The sequence below is a fragment of the Grammomys surdaster genome, unplaced genomic scaffold, assembly GCF_004785775.1.
Source record: "Grammomys surdaster isolate TR1022 unplaced genomic scaffold, NIH_TR_1.0 139, whole genome shotgun sequence".
NCBI classification, from domain to species: Eukaryota; Metazoa; Chordata; class Mammalia; order Rodentia; family Muridae; genus Grammomys; species Grammomys surdaster.
Genome location: NW_021604597.1, coordinates 17,183,830 through 17,201,196, shown reverse-complemented (window position 1 = coordinate 17,201,196; position 17,367 = coordinate 17,183,830). Strand labels below are relative to the sequence as shown.

General features: G+C 43.6%; 1 protein-coding gene across 1 annotated transcript in view; it reads left to right on the top strand.

Annotated features, from left to right (window-relative positions):
* Ift80 (intraflagellar transport 80) overlaps positions 1 to 16,405 on the top strand; it is a 156,434-nt gene extending 140,029 nt beyond the window's left edge. Inside the window, exons 19-20 of the mRNA XM_028763616.1 lie at positions 15,799 to 15,874; positions 16,382 to 16,405. Coding sequence (XP_028619449.1) covers positions 15,799 to 15,874; positions 16,382 to 16,399 — 94 coding nt within the window. The 3' untranslated portion in view covers positions 16,400 to 16,405. The remainder of the gene's footprint in view (positions 1 to 15,798; positions 15,875 to 16,381) is intronic.
* Positions 16,406 to 17,367: the final 962 nt, after the last annotated feature.

Below are 17,367 nucleotides of genomic sequence, written 5' to 3'. Positions count from 1 at the left end.
CATATACATATACATATACACATATAAATGTGTGTGTGTGTATATACATATACATATATATCATATACATATATACATATAAATGTGTGTGTGTGTGTGTGCATGTTACTTTTACCTATCACACACAATTTCCAAACAGAAGGAAGAAAAATAAATCTTAAAAAGTACATATCAGTGTTTAACATTGTGTCTGCCACTGCCTTAAGAAAGCCACACCCATGAATAGTTTGTTACTCCTTCTAAGAAGGACCAAAGCACCCACACTTGGTCTTCCTTCTTCACGAGCTTCATGTGGTCTGTGAGTTGAATCTTGGGTATTTCAAGCTTCTGGGCTAATATCTAATTATCAGTGAGTGAATACTATGTGTGTTCTTTTGTGATTGGGTTACCTCACTCAGAGGAGCAAATATAGAGACAAAGTGTGGGACAGGAACTGAAGGAGGGGCCGTCTGGAGACCATTCCACCTGGGTATCCATCCCATGTGCAGTCACCAAAGGTAGACACTGATGTGGATGTCAGGAAGTGCATGCTGACAGGAGCCTGATATAGCTGTCTCCTTAGAGGTCTGCCAGAGTCTGACATATACAGAGGCAGATGCTCACAGCTAACCATTGAGCTGATCATGGGGTTCCCAATGGAGGAATGAGAGAGAAGACTGAAGGAGCTGAAAGGGTTTGCGGCCCCTTGAGGAGAGCAACAATACCAACCAACCAGAGCTCCCAGGCTCTAAACCAGCCTGGGAGCACATAGGGAGGGACCCATGACTCCACCTGTATATGTAGGAGAGAATGGCTTTGTCAGGCATAGGTGGGAAAGGAGATCCTTGGTCCCATGAAGGCTGGATGCCCAGTGTGGGGGAATTCAAGGGTGGGGAGGTGAGAGTTGTGGGCAGGGGGAAGGTGAGGGAACATCCTCATAGAAGCAGGAGGAGGGGGGATGGGATAGGGAGTTCCTGGGGGGGGCGGGAATGGGGTAAGGGGATAACATCTGAAATGTAAATAAAATATCCAATTTAAAAAAATCACACAACAACAACAACAACAAAAAGAAAGTCACACCCAAGTAAGGCTATAATACCACACCAAGGAAGTAAGGCTGTCCTTACTAGCAGTTTGTAAGGGATCTGGAATATGTAGGTTAGTAGGTGAATGTTTTCTCCCAAAGCAAATGGAGGGTCTGCTGGCTTATAAACAAAAAGGCTGAGCATCACACAGCTCATGAAATTTCCTGTGTCTGCTTCCTGGGGCCAATTTTAGAGAGACTGCAGAGAAAAACATGGGTGACCATGTGACTATGCCTGACTTCAGCCAGAATATCCCCAGGAGATATGAATGCTATAATGGTCAGGAGACAAATGGAATTAATGGAGCAGCAAGGTTAGGACTTGAGAGGCCCTGATCCCTCTGAGCCATCTTCCGTACGCTGGTTCAAGAGTGGTATAGTGTATGTATTAGGCATACTGAACAGTGTGTTCAGTATGGTGTTTTTTTCAGACTGTGAGTATCTCACCCTAGACAGGGCCTTTGTGGAATACAAGAGGCATTGTTCACGGGCTTTTTATGAGTTACTTAATATGAAGATGGAAGAAGCCAATGTGATGCTTTTATTTTATGGGCACTTCCCAGTGAGGAGAGAGGGAAGTTGATGAGAGTCCATTATAGATGCCATCCCAGAGTGACACAGATGACGAAGCACTGGGCTGTGACAAGGTCATTAGTAGAGGGCATATAAGCCTCGAGAGCAGACAACTTCATAAGCTCAGTGGATTTGCTCAGCAATGTTGTTCTCGATTTCAAGAAGTTCAAAGCAGGTCCAGTCTCCACTAAGCAGTGATTTGGAAACCCTGGTTCTTTTCGTCTCTCGGGTCTTTTATCTTCAGTCTCTCTACCAATTTGCTAAAAGCCTGGGGAGACTGAATGAGCATGCAAGAGGGATGGATGGTTGTACGTTGAGCCAGGTGTGTGTGTGTGTGTGTGTGTGTGTGTGTGTGTGTGTTGCATTGACTTGAAATCATGGAACTACATCTTATTGCAAAAGAGGCTGGGAAGCAGACTGCTACCATGTACTCGAGAAGCTGGGAAACAGGGCTAGAGAACTGCTAGCCAGTGTCTTCCTCGGAGAAGACAGCAAAGGCCAGTTCAAAGATGTAGCCTTGATTAATAAAATCATAAGGGGCTGTGGATGTGGCTCCCTTTAGAGTGGTTTCCTAGTACCCATGAAATGCTGAATTCATTCTCCCACATCATACAAACTAGACATGGTGACTTGTGCCTGTAATCCCAGCACTCAGGAGCCAGGAGGATGGGAAGTCCGAGGTCTTTCTAGACTACATAATGTATTTGAATTCAGCCTTATGCTGGCTAGATTTATGTCAACTTGACACAAACTATAGTCAGCTGAGAGGCAGGAAGATCCACTGAGAAAATGCCTCCATGAAATCAAAATAGAGCCTGTAGAACATTTTCTTAATTAGTAATTGATAAGGAAGGGCTCAGCCACACCTGAGCTTGCATTCTTGGCTTCTATAAGAAACCAGACTGAGCAAACTATGTGGAACAAAATAGTAAGCAACACTCCTCCATGGCCTCTTGTATCAGCTCCTGCACCAGGATCCTGCCCTGTTTGAGCTCCTGTTCTACCTTCTTTGGATGATGAATAGCAGTGTGGAAGTGCAAGCTGAATAAACCTTTTCCTTCCCAACTTGCTTTTGTTGGGTCCTGATGTTTCATAATAGCAATAGAGACCCTAACTAAGACAAGCCTGAACTATAAGAGACTCTGTCTCAAGTCAAATCACATCAAAATGAATACAATCTTAAGGCCAGAACAGGATCTTACAGTTACTGAATGCAGCCTATTTACTTCCATTTCAAGTCAAGCCAATGAACTTTGCAGACAGTATGCTAGCCTCTGTGAGGGCACTTAAGGAGAAACTGGGTCCAGTGTTACCATTGCCTTGCCTTGAGGAATGGCAGTATCATTGGAAGGGGACAGATGTATGTGAAAAAGTGTGAGGCAGGATGAGTGGTTGCTAGGCAACAGAGGAAGCCTCAGAGATGCTCAGTTTAGGTGTCAGTTGAACACACGAGTGAGAAGATGGTGCTCTGGATAGTAACTTTGATCACCAACATTACTTTCTAACAAGCAATTCTCAAAGTTTGACGGGTTAATTAATTTAACCAAAATAAACCCACTCACGTCCATCTCCAGATGGCTCTAGAGTCAGTCAAGTTGACCATGGGCACTAAACATCTCAGGGAGCTTCATCATCACCTTAGCAGTTAAGGCTTTGTTTGGCTTCTGTGTTTAGATGGTGTGCCTTTCAAGGTTTTCTTCATCATCAAATATCAGCATAGACTAAGTTCTACTGTTTACAAATCATGATTACTTAATTGGATAAATTTGATTGAAGATGCTCTTTGAAGTACACAACTTGTGCATTCACTCACAGGGCCCTGAAGGGTCCACTTCCTTCTCTAGAATCTCAATCATGGACTTTTTCTTTCTAAGGTATTTCACAGAAGGCAAGGAACTAGAATGGATTATAGGGATAATTTCATCAGGGCTGTGGACTGTGGGTTCCCTAGAAAAAGAGCAAAGGGAGACACTAGATTGGCCTACTGATATGAGCTTAGTAGTTCACCAATGGCTATCTGTATGTTGCAAAGGCTGAGAACTCAGTGCATTAAAACGGATGCTTTAGCAAGCCCAATCTGATGCTGAAGTCTTGGGTAATTCCTGGAGACCTGCCAGTCTTTATTCTACAGTGTAAGTCTGGAGAAGCTAAATTCTGGTGTCAGCAAACGATAGCAACAGGAGCAACAGCAACAAGGTAGACAGATTCACCAGCAAGGGAGGAAAGCAGGCAGGCAAAAGCAGCACCTCTATTCTCAGATATCTTTATATCACCACAGGAAGGTGGTGACTGATCTAAGAGAAGGTTTTCCCTCTCTCAATTAATCCTTCCAGAACACCCTCACAGAACCACTCAAAGGTCTGTTTCTTAGTGGACTTCAGATCCAATCAAGTTGATAATAGATTAACCATCACTGGATAGCAATGTATACATACATATTTTAAGAAGGAGCCCTAGCTTTCAGAAAATCCAAGAAGACCATAACTCAAAAACATTAGAATAATGTCCAGTTTTACTCATGTCTCTCAATGTTATAGATGCTGGAAGCATCAGGTTCTCACAGATGCAGGGAACATTTTAGCTGTTAACATGTTCAGCTGAAGTGGTGGCAGAGCTGAGACTTAGAAGCAAGGCTGTCAGACTCCCAAGTACTTCCTGATCTCTAGGAAAAGCTGCCTTTGTGTTCATTCCCCCATCACAGTTAGGACCACTCCCATGATGCCTCTGCACCCCATGGCACTGGCCTCTGACACCTGCTATAACCATAACTTTGAGTGAGGTTACCCTGTGCAGTGGACTCTAGTGAGAGGGCCTTTTTAGGGATGAAGAAGTGGCAGTTAAGAGCAATGGCTACTCTTTCAGAGGACCCAGGTTTGCTTCTCAGTACCCACACAGTGGCTAATGACCATCTGCAGCTCTAGTTCCAGGAACCAAGTGCTTCTTTGGTCTTTGCGGGCAATGTATGCAGATAGCACACAGACATATATGAAGGCAGGACACTCATACACATTAGATGGAAATACAAACTTTAAAAACATTTTTAAAGAGAGGACCTTGCCTTTCTGATATCATAGTGGCTCAAATGGCCAATTGTTTACCTTGTACCACTGACATGCAGTACAGTGAGCCACCATGTACAAACTCCAGTTCTCATAGGAAATCACAAGGGTATAACATGGTTATGGACCAACTGTGAGATTCAGTACTAGTTATTAGAGTTCAGTGTTTTATGATCCCCAACTATTGTGCCAATCTAAAACAAAAATAATTTGAATAACTTTTTGACCCACATAACTTAATGCAATTTTAAAAAAAGGTATCTATCTGACTGTCTGTGTGTGTGTGTGTGTGTGTGTGTGTGTGTGTGTGTGCAACAGCATTTGTAGGTGGAGGTCAGAGGGCAGCTTGTGGGAATCAGTTGTCTTTACCTCCATGTGGATCCCAGGGATCAAACTCAGGACATCAGGGTTGGTAGCAAATGCTTTATCTGCTAAGCCAACTCACCAGCCAAAGTAAAAACAGTTGCTTTAGGTTACGTATATATTTGGGTAGATAAATGAGCAACTCATTCCCAGCTTTCAGATAGGAAGAAAAAAGCCATAAGTTCATACTTTATAGAAACATAAAACAGAGAGAAATGAAAGTTTTATGTTTTAGGTTTTCACTCATGCCAGTGCAAGGCAGGAAGTAGCCTATCATAACTCAAGCTATTTGGTAGTAATTATCCTTCATCTGCTAATTTCTAGGAAGGAAAAAATATGATTTAGATGTGTTTCCGCACAGCTGTTGATTAGGCATAATGGCAGAGTAATCATGGGCGAGCGGACAGAGTGGAGCTAACATCAGAACAGCATTGTCTGAGGGACCAAGGGCTCCAAAGCCAGAAACAACGTCCAGTGGACCAACAGTTCCACCCACATGATTTCACTTTGTCTGAACTTCAACATCAATTAAACAGAGCAAACTAGAGCCAGTTAATTACATCAATTTTGGGGTCACCTCCAACAACTCAAATCTCTATGACATATAAACCACAATATTGAGAGCTGTTGTTTTAAAATCAATATATAGTCAACAATCATACTAAAAGAAGCTGCAGGGCGTTTACCAACCTAGCAATACATTCTAAACAAGTCTTGTGTTTGATGGCCCTTTGTACCCTGCTCCCAAATGACAGCCTCCTCATTCTTTGCAGACTCAGTGACTGCAGACTCAGTGACTGCAGCTTTGCAGCCATGAGAGTCCTCCAAGGAGCAGCACTCAGCAAATGGCTAGAAAGCAGATGGATGGGCTCCCAAATGGGACAACACCTAGTGTCAAACCTCAGGGGTGAGCACAAGGCACCATTCAGAAAATTTGATAGCACAATTGTGACCATCCTTACATTTGTTATCCAGAAGTCCAAAGTTAGCAGAGATGATGGAAAGGTAGGGGTGCTCAAGCAGAGGAAGAACAGTGGGACCCAGGCTTGTCTTTCATTGTTTTCTTGATTGAAGGCCACTAGACAGAGTGTGTTAGGATTCTGGTCACAACCTAATGGAAATCACTGCAGGAGTGACTAATAGTGACAGCCAACAGGGGAGGGACTATAGGAAGAACTGCAACCCAAAGGTACATTCAGACAGGGTCAATATCCACTGCTGTCTGCTACTTTTGCCTCCTTTTATTATTTTTTGATACACTTAAAGTTTTCATATTCAATTCATCTTAAAAGGGACTAATGATGGAGAAATGGATCACCTATTAAGAGTATTTGCTATTCTTGCAGAGGACCTCTGTTGGGTTCCCAATACCCACACAGCGACTCACAACCTCATATGAGTCCAGTTTCAGGGGATCCAATGTCTTCTTCTGGTCTCCATGGGCACCAGGAATGCATGTGGTACACATATGTACATCCAGGTGAATATTCATACACATAAAATAAAAATAAACAACTCTTTAAATTCCTCACATTTTCCCCACAGTCCTGCATGAAAGTGCCAGGTTCCTTCCACCAAACAAACTTGAGTATTTTAATGGTGTCAGATCAAGACAGGGATGACAAGTATCTTTTATTCATCAGTGGTATTTGTCATCTGGGAAGCCTAGTGCTTAATAAAGCCACTCTTTCTAGTTCTTTCTGAACTCTCGCTGGGTGGTTTAAGTCTACTGTTCTGGCTCAAACTCCTTTCCAAGCTGACTGATTCAATCTGGCTTCTCTCAGCTCCTCACCGAATTGTTCTGCTTGACCTTAAACAAACTCTAGAAGTTTGTTTTAATCTTCTGGCTCCTTCTTATTTTCTGGCTTCAACCACCTCCGCTGACCTGTACTGAACTGCATGAACTCATGAATGCACTCAACTCTCCTGCACTCACTGCACTGACTCCCAACTGACTTAGCTCAACTCCATTCAATTGAATGGACTGAACTGACTCTCCCACTGCGCTGCTCTTCAATAGCTTTTCTCTGAGAGATGGGAGTATCCCATCTCTGACTCATTCTGTCAAATCCTTCTCTGATTCATCACTTTGTCTGCTTCTCAATTAGATGCCATAAAAGGTATTACTAAAGGATTCTAGCCAGAGGGATTAAAGGTGTGTACCAAGGGTGTGTTCACACAGACTTAGAAGGCAATTAGATGTAACCAGCCATCTTTCTGCATTTGATTCTTCTGCACAGGCAATTTGCCTCAAAATAACCATCCCCATTCTCCATCCAGTATCTCTCTTTTTAGTTTAACTTTAAAAACAAATATGTAGATCCTGATGTGGGGGCCCATGCCTATGATCAACACTTGGGGAGTTGAGCCAGGAAGGACAATGAGTTCACAGCCTGCCTGAGTTACATAATAAGACCCTGTATAAAAACAAAAGAAACAAAATTAAACTACCACCAGCAAAAACAAATGTGCTTTTTCTCTCAAGAACCACTGTATGGCTAACCACTAACCACCTTCTAATTAACTACTGGTCTGACACTTTTTATCTATTTATAATTTTAATTATGTGTAAGTATGTGCATCTGTGTGTGGGTGTGTACACATGAATACTTCAGGAGTATCCAGGGAGGGCAGAAGAGGACAGCGGATCCCGTGGAGCTAAAGTTACAAGTAGTTATAAACTGCCTGACTCAGGTGCTTGGAATTGAACTCAGGTCCTCTGCAAGAGCAGCAAGGGTCCAACCTCTGCTCTGACATTTTAATAGAAGAATGTTGACTATGAATTGCAAAATCATCTATCCACTTTCTCATTATAAGAATGTGGTAATTCACTAATCTCCATTGGTGAAGAAATAACAACTCCATAATGTTAAAGCCGTTGCTTTGTGGAGATACTCCCCTAAGATGAACTCTTAGGGGAGTATCTTAGGGAGTATGGTGCCTGCTGCCAAGTCTGATGACCTGAGTTCAATCCCTGGAACTCACATGGTAGAAGGGAACCAACTTCCAAAAGTGTTCTCTGACCTCTCTGCATGTCAGTCTGTCTCCCAAAGGCCACTTTCTGCTTGTACCCTTATTCCAGGATCTGGTTGCCTTTCTGAGGATGTTGTCTGTTTGCTTTTACTTTCTCTTCTCAACGGTCAGCCTCTCCCTCTGTAGCACATTGTTACCGACAGTAGGCAGGTGTGCCTTGCAGAAAAGAAATCACGCCTTTAAACCCACAGCTCTCTGGCTGCTTCCCTGTTTCTCTAAATAGCATTATACAGACATGGAGACACAGGGGATGGATGGAGGGCTCCTGAAGGACTGAAGACGCAGTACTCTTGGTACAAATACAAATGAATTTTAAGTGTAATGACCTTTTTCAAACAATGAATATTGTAAGTCTCCACGCTCTGAGGCTGAGGTGGTCTTGAGAAAGTGGCACATTTATTGTTAACATCCTTTGTGCTGTGTATCATTTAAGAATGATGTTTGGCACCGTGTAAGAGGGATGCAACCCAGGGGCTGAAATAAGTAAGGAGGTTACCTACTTCATGGTTCTAGGTAAAGAGCAGAGTGAATGCCAATGGCTACAACGCTCCCAAAAGTCCAGGCCTTCCTCTCTTTCTGTTCTAAGATCATCATTCATCCTCTTTACTGAAACGTGGCTCTGGAGTCCGACTCAGAACTCAGAAAAAGCAATTCGTAAGGTGCAGTGAGGAATGCTAGCCACACCAGGCTCCTTTGAAAAGCTTTCTCATATCCTTAACCAGTGAACTCCATTTATATTTCACCAGTCAGTGTATGCTCCTTAGCTATAAGAAGTACAGAGCAGAGTATTTTAGTTTTCTGGCTTTTTATGAGAAGAAAAAGGAAAATTGAGCTGTGAGCGACATTTTGCTGTGTGTCAAACATGCCATATAGCCATCTCTCTGAAGATGTCCGTTACAGTACCCCTGGGGAGCATTTGAAATTAATGGCGAGGCGACCCTTGGGCCAATTAAGTTAGATCACTGAATAGGACACCGCACTGGTAATTTTACCAGTGTTTCTTCAGTAAATGCTGCCTTAGATGTGTTAATTCTGACCCAGTTTGCACTGGAAACTACTGAGGTATTAAAACATGTTAGCAATGGAGGGCCCTTACTGATTAGAGAAGAAATGCTTAAGGTGAGTGATGAGTTGGGACTGGAGAGCTGCATCCTCCCTATCTCCCACAAGCAGCAGTAGCCCTTGGTCATTTCCCGTTAGACCCAGGCAAAGGCAAGATAAAACCTGCGGGCTTCGTGGATCATTTCTCCTTGATCCAATCTGCACATAAAGGTTGAACAGAGCAGGTAGCCTGGGACTGCAGCTGTGTCTCCTCCACCCCAGGGATGATGCTCAGCTGAAATCCAATTTGGGACAAGTGTGTAATTTGGACGTCTGTTTAATCCCCAACTAATTCTGGCTGAATAGGATGCTTAGGGTTTGAATGCCAGGGCTCTCTCTCCCCAACTTGCCCTGACTAAACTGCAGATATTATGCACTGAGTGTGCAGCTGCCAAAAAGCCCAGTGCTAAAACGCCCTCTTTCTTCTCGGAGCTTTGTTGGTTTTGAAGCCAAACAGCTGGTCTGTCTGAGTCCCCAGTGATGTCAATTAGCATGGGATTTTCCAGACACTTAGCACTGATCGTCCATCCAAATTAAAGCTTTGGGGAGGTGGAAGGACTTGTCCAAGGTCATCCAGGCTATTAGCTTCACCACTGGGATATCAGCGCCAAACTTTAGATTAGACGGATGTTTTATACAAAACAGAAACTAAACACATGTCCAAAGACTCATCAGTGTCTCATTGTTCTCCAACCTTTCAGAGCCCCAGACCAAGTTCATCTTACAGAAGTAACTCAGCTCGGGAAGGGAAAGCCAAAGAACTACTATGTTGCATTGCTGTTAGGGCGAATGTCCCACACCCAACCTAAGCTCCAGCAGCACCTCCCACAGCCTGGGTTCTCCCCAGATGGTTGCTGGGCTGACCCAATGCCTGCACACCTCTCCTTTACCACCCATTACTGAGAATGCCTCCCCGGGGTTGCACACATTTCAAGTGAGGCAACAAGAAATCACCTATCTTAGGGATTTATGTGGGAAAGGCTGGCGGTAGCTGGAAGTCATGCGCAGACTGATGTGACTTTACGGTAATGTGTCCTCAAAGCTCAGTGTCTTAAGTCCTCTAGGTGACGCAAAATGATTGATTCTGAAAACGAACACTGAAGAAATAAATTGATTCCTTTGAAGTAAGCGGACCATTAATTCTTGACCTTAGAATCTCTAAAATGCTTTCAAAGGTTGACTTGGCAGTTACTTCATTTTATGGAATTAACTCTTTTTCCCCCTTCTTTGGTAAAATGATCTTTTTGGAGGCTTAGGCGACAGCCTTCACAGTTGCCAGGAAAAAATAAGACAGAACCAGTTATTCATCATGGTGTCTCTTTAATGCCTTATAAACATGTACAATTGGAGTTGAAGTCCTAGCAGGGGTGAGATATGGTGGATTGAACCTATGGAAAGCTTAGAACATCCTTCTCAGCCTCCCTGGAAACTGGCAGCTGTTTGAGCCGTTGGTCTAATGAGATCTTATTGCTGAGGCTTGGTGTCTACAAATCTCAGGGGTAGCCTGGTGGATCTCGCTGTGAGACACACATGTTACTTGGGTAGTGCACGTTTAACTGGGGGGGGGCTGCTTTATTGACTGTATGTAGTGACTCTCTTTTGGGAACTCCGGTGACCAGTTTAATCTCTAGTCATTCTTCTTGAGAATGTCTTCATTCATTGCATCTTTACCGAAACAGTACTTACTAGTAGTCTACAGAGGTTAATATTTGTCAGCTCTGGGCTCATATACAATGTATCTATATATTTGTTACAAGTCAAATAAACAAACTGTTCAAGCATGTAAAGAACTATGCTAACTCTCTTTGAATTCTGTATTGGGTTGGTGGTGTAGTCCATCCTCTGATTCTACCCTCTCCACCCAGTACTCGGGGGACCTTTACCAGTATGCACTGTCATTTGGCTACCTGTTGAGCTCTGGTAAGGGTCTTGTCTTTGGGAAGAGGTACATGCAGGCCTTGGAGTGGGTTTGGGCCTATTTAGCCAGGGAATTTCTGCCTCCTACATACCTATGGCGTCATTTGGAAGAGAAGGCAGAGCTCTGAATGGCTACACCCTCTTAGTCTTGTAATTCTTTGGCTTAGATATGTCCTCTCATTATTCCAGTAACCAGAGAAGTGGTCCTAGCTGCCCCAATCTGAAGATACTGCTGTGTGACAAAGGCTGGGAGGTCACTCTAAATACTCAGGATGCTTCTTATTTGAACCACAAGGAATGCTTTGTTGCTTCTCAAGTGAAGTATCATTTTTTTAGAACAGACTGAAACCACCCCCCTCATATCACCTCCTGGGTTGACTCTCGATGGCCTTATCATGTCCTATCTCTCCTGGGAGATTACTCTATTAACAGGGCAGAGGATGTGGCAAGTTGTGGAGCGGACTCAATCTGGACAGAGCGTCTCTTCTGTAGCCTCTTTCTTTCTACCCATAAGTGAAATCCAATCTCCTTAGAATGTTCCCTGTCCTAGGCTTTGAGTGACATCCAAGATACCATGTCAGACATTCAAACCAAGATGTCAATACCCTGCTTGGTACCATGGTAGTGTGATTCCACCAAACACAAACATTCCAGGACCAGCAATGCAACTGTTCACCCAGATACTCCAGTCCAGGACTCTGCATGTCAAAAATAAACAGAGGCTGACATCAGATTGTGTGGTTTCTGTCTAGGCCACCAGTCTCCCTTTGCCTTCTAAGTTGCCTGTTAACCCTGTTCAGAGTGAGCTCAAAGATCTCCAAAATATCTTTGACATCTTTACAAGGTCTTAAGTTAAGGAATCCATTAAAGAGCCAGTGGTGTAGCACTTGCTACATTCAATACCCTGGGTCTGATCTCCCAGAACTGCGAAACACAATGCAAAAAACAAGCTTCCAGGGAATTTATAACAGTAGTGATGTCAGCAATAACTATAACTTCCCCACATTGGGTATTTACCATAATTCAGAACACACACTGAGTACTTTAATCTCATAGCCTCCCTAAAAGGGGGTACTATTATCACCCCATTTCAAGACCTGTTTTTTTCTTTCAGTGTTTGTGTTCAAACTTGGGGCCTCATGGTGTGAGACAAAGCATGGCATAGCATGTCACTGCATAGAGGGTAAGGCCTCTGCCACTGATATACAAACCTAGCCCAGGAAAAGAAATATTTTATCTAACATGTTTTTTTAAATTACATTTATTTATTAGGGTAAGTGGGTCACACATGACAGGCATGCATATGAGGGTCAGAGGACAACATCCGCAAGGCATTTTCTTTTGAATGGCATTAATTCTGATGATATCCTCAGACTCAGCATTCTGTATGTGGTGAACAGGAGGTGAGTTTTCTTAGGAGACATGGAGATGAAGGAATCCAAAGAACTAGCTGCAGAAGGGAGCTCATGAAGGTGCACACAGACTGGAACCTTGCTTTCTGAAGCCTTGAGATGGAAGCTTTGCGGGGCGGGGGGGTGGGCTGAGAAAGGATGGTATAGCCAGAGTGAAGGAAGAAAAGATACTAGGTAAGGGCTTTGAACTTGAGCCTCCTGGCAAATTAACAAGCAAAAAGCGTTGTTATCAGCAGTACCAGTGGCACGTGAAGACAAACCAGGGGGAGTCGACATGATTCTGAATCAATGAAATCCCATCCTCAACGTCAGTTCCTTACCTCTTCCCACAACCCTATGTTGATATGCTGAAATTATTCTAGAACTCCTGGGGAGGGCTGCCAGTCCTGAAGCACAGTAGCTTTGAGTGAGGCATTTAAGAGTATAGTCACAAGCCTAGAGGAAGCAAGATGGTTCTGGATCCTCAGGATAGGCCTGGAAAGGAAACTGGAACAGCAAGGGATGGGGGAGGGCTCTGGATCTGTTGGATTCCCCAGGCTAGCTCTTGACTGACAGCTGCACTAATTGCAGATAATGTTGCTGATACATTATCCATATGGCTCAATTGATAATGTTTTGGCAGCTAAATGCTTTATGACTAAAGACTCCCAAGGTGAAGGTAACCAATTAGGAAACAGGAGACAGCATCCATGGACGCACACACCCTGCCTTCTGTGGGCATGGATATGTGTGGGGGTCAATGTCTGGGTCTGCTCCCTGCTTTGCAATGTTTAAAGCCTACTCGCATCTCAGTCTCGTCCTGACCGGCCTCTCTCTAGGGCTCTGTTGGATGGACTTCTCTCCTTTCTGCCTTCTAAGACATATGCTCAGCATCAAACTTTGTCAATGTAGTCGAAAGGGTTTATTTTAGACATTTAAGAGATTTCTTATTTTAGGCCCAGACTCATATAGTTACATGTTAGTGTTTACAAGTTAACTGTGAAACACGTTATGTATCCATTCATTTACTCATTCATCCTAACTCGTGGTACTGATCAAACGCGACTCTTTCTACTAAAGCTAAAGACTGGCTAGTTCACAACTCATCCGTTTGACACAACTCACTCAAGATAACTGAGTGTGTATGTTAACAAAAACCACATGTATGGGAGTCTCTTTAAAACTATTTATTTTATTTTAAATTATGGGTATATGTTTGTGTCCCGGTGGGAATATGTACATGTGTGAGTACAGGTGTCCGCAGAGGTCAGAGAGGACAATGGATCCCCTAGAACCCGAAGGTTGTAAGATGTCTGATGTGAGTGTTGGGAACTGAATCCTGGGATCTGGCAACCTTACACAGACATGCTTGAAGGTAAAACACTAACGTACGTGAAATAAAAATAAGTCTTGAAAAAGAAGGAGGAGGAAGAGGAAGAGGAGGAAAAAGGGGAGGAGAAGAGAGAGGGAGAAGAAGAGGGAGAAGGAGGAGAAAGGAACACATTGCTAATACATGTCAGCAACATAGGCCAATCTCTACCACTGTGTTGAACAAAATACATTGAGCCAGATACTGATGCCTGCATAGACATGACTGTACACCAAGGTGAAGCACACTGAGCTAAGTTGGAATGCTGGTCACCCCCAAGATAGTTGGTTATTAACTGAACAAGAAAGGAATAACAGAAGTAATGTTGCCTAAGCTGGTTCTGCCTTATCACGTCTCTTGGTGAGATACAGGCCTTCTTTGAACTAGGGTCTAGAAAATTTCATAAGCTTGTTTTCAACAATGTCTTACCTGAAGGCCCTGTTACCTCTGAACCACTAGGAAATCTTCAGGGCAAAAACCACTTCAGTCCAAACACACAGAGCCATAGTTGGAGGTTTTTTTTTTTGTTGTTGTTTTTTTTTTTTTTTTTTTTTTTTTTTTTTTTTTTTTACCACAGGGCTGAGAAAGATCTCCATCTCTCCTCATGTGTCTGATGCCTGAGCTGGCAGGACTTGAACACAGCCCAGCAGCCAGAGCACTTGCATGGCTCTTCATTTACTTGGATATTGTCTGTGTGTGGCAGACTCATAGAAGCTCAGCTGCCCTGTATGGAGGTGGGAGTGCCAAAGATGTGTCACAAGGCTCCTAAATCAACCAGAAAGGGAGGCTGAGCCAGCAAGGAGGTTCTGTTCTAGTAAACACTCAAGGGACCCTGAGAAGATGCAGAACTATGACTGAGCCAGGTACTTGGAACATAAGGAAAAGAGAGTTTGGGGAACCGGGGAGAGAAGGGTCTAGAATCACTATGGGAGCCAGGATCCATATGTGGTTACTTAAATTTAAACAATTAAAATTAGGTAAAATTAAAACTCCCTCACACTGGTCACACATGGTTAATGGCCTATCATAGAACATTCACAGCGTTGTAGCAAGTCTACAGAGCTGCATTAGTTGATACTCAGTTTCAATAGCATATGTGTTCTTCATAAAGCAACTCATCCTGGAAGGAAGGTGGCCCATGGGAAGTGGGTTAGTTTTTCCCAAGACTTGTCTGTGAGTGAGCTGGGTTGGATGGGTGTGGAGAGGCCAGAGGAATCTACAAATAGAGGGGCCAAGTTTTCATGAGTAGCTGCTTGCTGACTAAATGAAAGATGTCCCAGGAGGCACTTCAGAATGTTTGAAATGGAGTTAGCAAATTGGTCTCTCAAGGTAAAGTTTTTCATTTATTTATTGCCAGTGTGTGGTGTGTGTGTGTGTGTGTGTGTGTGTGTGTGTGTGTGTGTGTGTAGGGGTATACATGTGAAAGTCAGAGGATAATTTCATGAATGTAGTTCTCTCCTTTTCTGGTTATGTGGGCTCCAGGGACTGAACTCTGATCCCCAGACTTGTGAGACAAGTACTTTTAACCCCTGAGCCTCTTCACTGGTTTCAAGGTTAACTGCTTATAAACTGGCCACATTTAACTGGCTGATGGAGCCCACAGTTACGATCCCTAATCACTCCAGTTTCAGTCTCCCTGGCTGCAAAGTGGGGAATTAAGAACAAATACTTCTGCTAATCTGTGATTTAGATACTTAAACTCTATGGTTATTATCCCTCTCCCAACACCCATATGGTTTCTCTGTGTAGCCCAAGCTGTCCTGGGACTAGCTCTGTAGACCAGCCTGGCCTCAAATCCAGAGATTTGGGCCCATTGTGGTGGTGCCATCTCTGGGCTTGTGGTCCTCAGATTCTATAAGAAAGCTGAGCAAACCATGAGGAGCAAGCCAGTTGGCAACACTCCTTTTCTGCATCATCTCCTACCTCCAGGACTCCACCTCCAGGATCCCGCCCTGTTGGATTTTCTGTCCTGATTTTCTTCAGTGATGAACACTGCTGTGGAACTGTAAGCTAAGTAAACCCTTTCCTCCCCAACTTGGGATTTTGGTCATGGCGATTGAAGGCCTAACTAAGACAGTTGTTACTTTTTAAAGATTTATTTATTTATTTTATGTATATGAGTGTTCTATCTGCATGCACACCTGCATACCAGAAATGGGCATCAGATCCCATTACAGATGGTTGTGAGCCACAGTGTGGTTGCTGGGAATTCAACTCAGGACCTAAGAGAGCTTTATCATGATATCTCAAAGCTGTGCTAAAAGCCAAAAGTAACAATGCCAGCCTGTGTGTTTCATCTCATAAGCCAGCTTTTCTTACTTAGTAGAACTTTCCTGGATAACTATATGGAAGAGTTTTAAGGTCATATTCAAGCTGAGTGAAAAAGATTGTCCTGGTTGATTAGTAATGTCTGCCTCAGGGATGGAACAGCAGTATATGTGGATACCTGACTCTCCAGGGTTAGGTATTGTCTAACCAACATGTGTTCTAAATGCTTTCTCCCTTTGCACAGATCTACTGGGCATCATGAAAAGCCTAAATACTTGCTCGCCTTGCTTGATTTGCAGGTAAGTGGTCATGTCATATGATTCCTGTTTGGATGTGAGTTTGCAGATAGGCAGCCTTCTTGTGACCATGAGGATAATTTGAGAAATCAGAAAGATACAGTCTGTAAATCCCAAAAAGCATAAGGCACTGCCAACAGTTGGCTATCTTCAGATGTGAAGTCAGGTGAGAACTGCTGGCCTCTATTCATTCCAGCCCTCGGCTTCAGATAGCTTATAACTTTTTGTGGAACATTTTCCTAACACATCCTAGATCGCACACCTAACTTTCCAGGGCCTAATATAAATTATCATGAGTAGATATCTAATATCTCATGTTTCTCCAATCTCTTGCTGTTTAAGTGTGCTTTCGTTCATCTGTGGAACTGTGGATTTCTGCTACTCTGCTAGCTGACACTCCAGGGACACAGTCCTTAAGAATGTTCTGTGGCTACCAGAAGCCCATGTAATGGTTGTCCTGGAACTAGTTCTGTAGACCAGGCTGGCCTCAACCCTAGGAGGCCTCTGCCTCCCGAGTGCTGGAATTAAAGGTCTGTCCCACTACCACCCCGTGCCCATGGAATGGACAGAACACTGACCTAGTGTCAGGAGGGGTGAGATGCCATTCCCGTGTCTGTCCTCACTATGGGTACCCTAAGTCTTTCAGGATTTCATCTGCATTGCATAAAATGAAGGGCTGGCCCAGAAAATGCCCAAGGTATCTAGCTCTCATGCCTATGTGCTCTAATAGAAATGGACAAAAATGGCTCTGAAGTGTAGCTTTCCTCTCTGTGCTGAGGCAGTAGCCTTCAGCAAGAGATGAGCTTGCTGTGGTGAGACAATCCTTGGATCAGACACAGGATCTTTCTCAGAAACGCTGTCTTGGTCCATCTGCTTGCTTCTGTCTGTCCTTTGTCCACCTGACATTTGATTCTTGAGCTATCCTGTAGCTTTG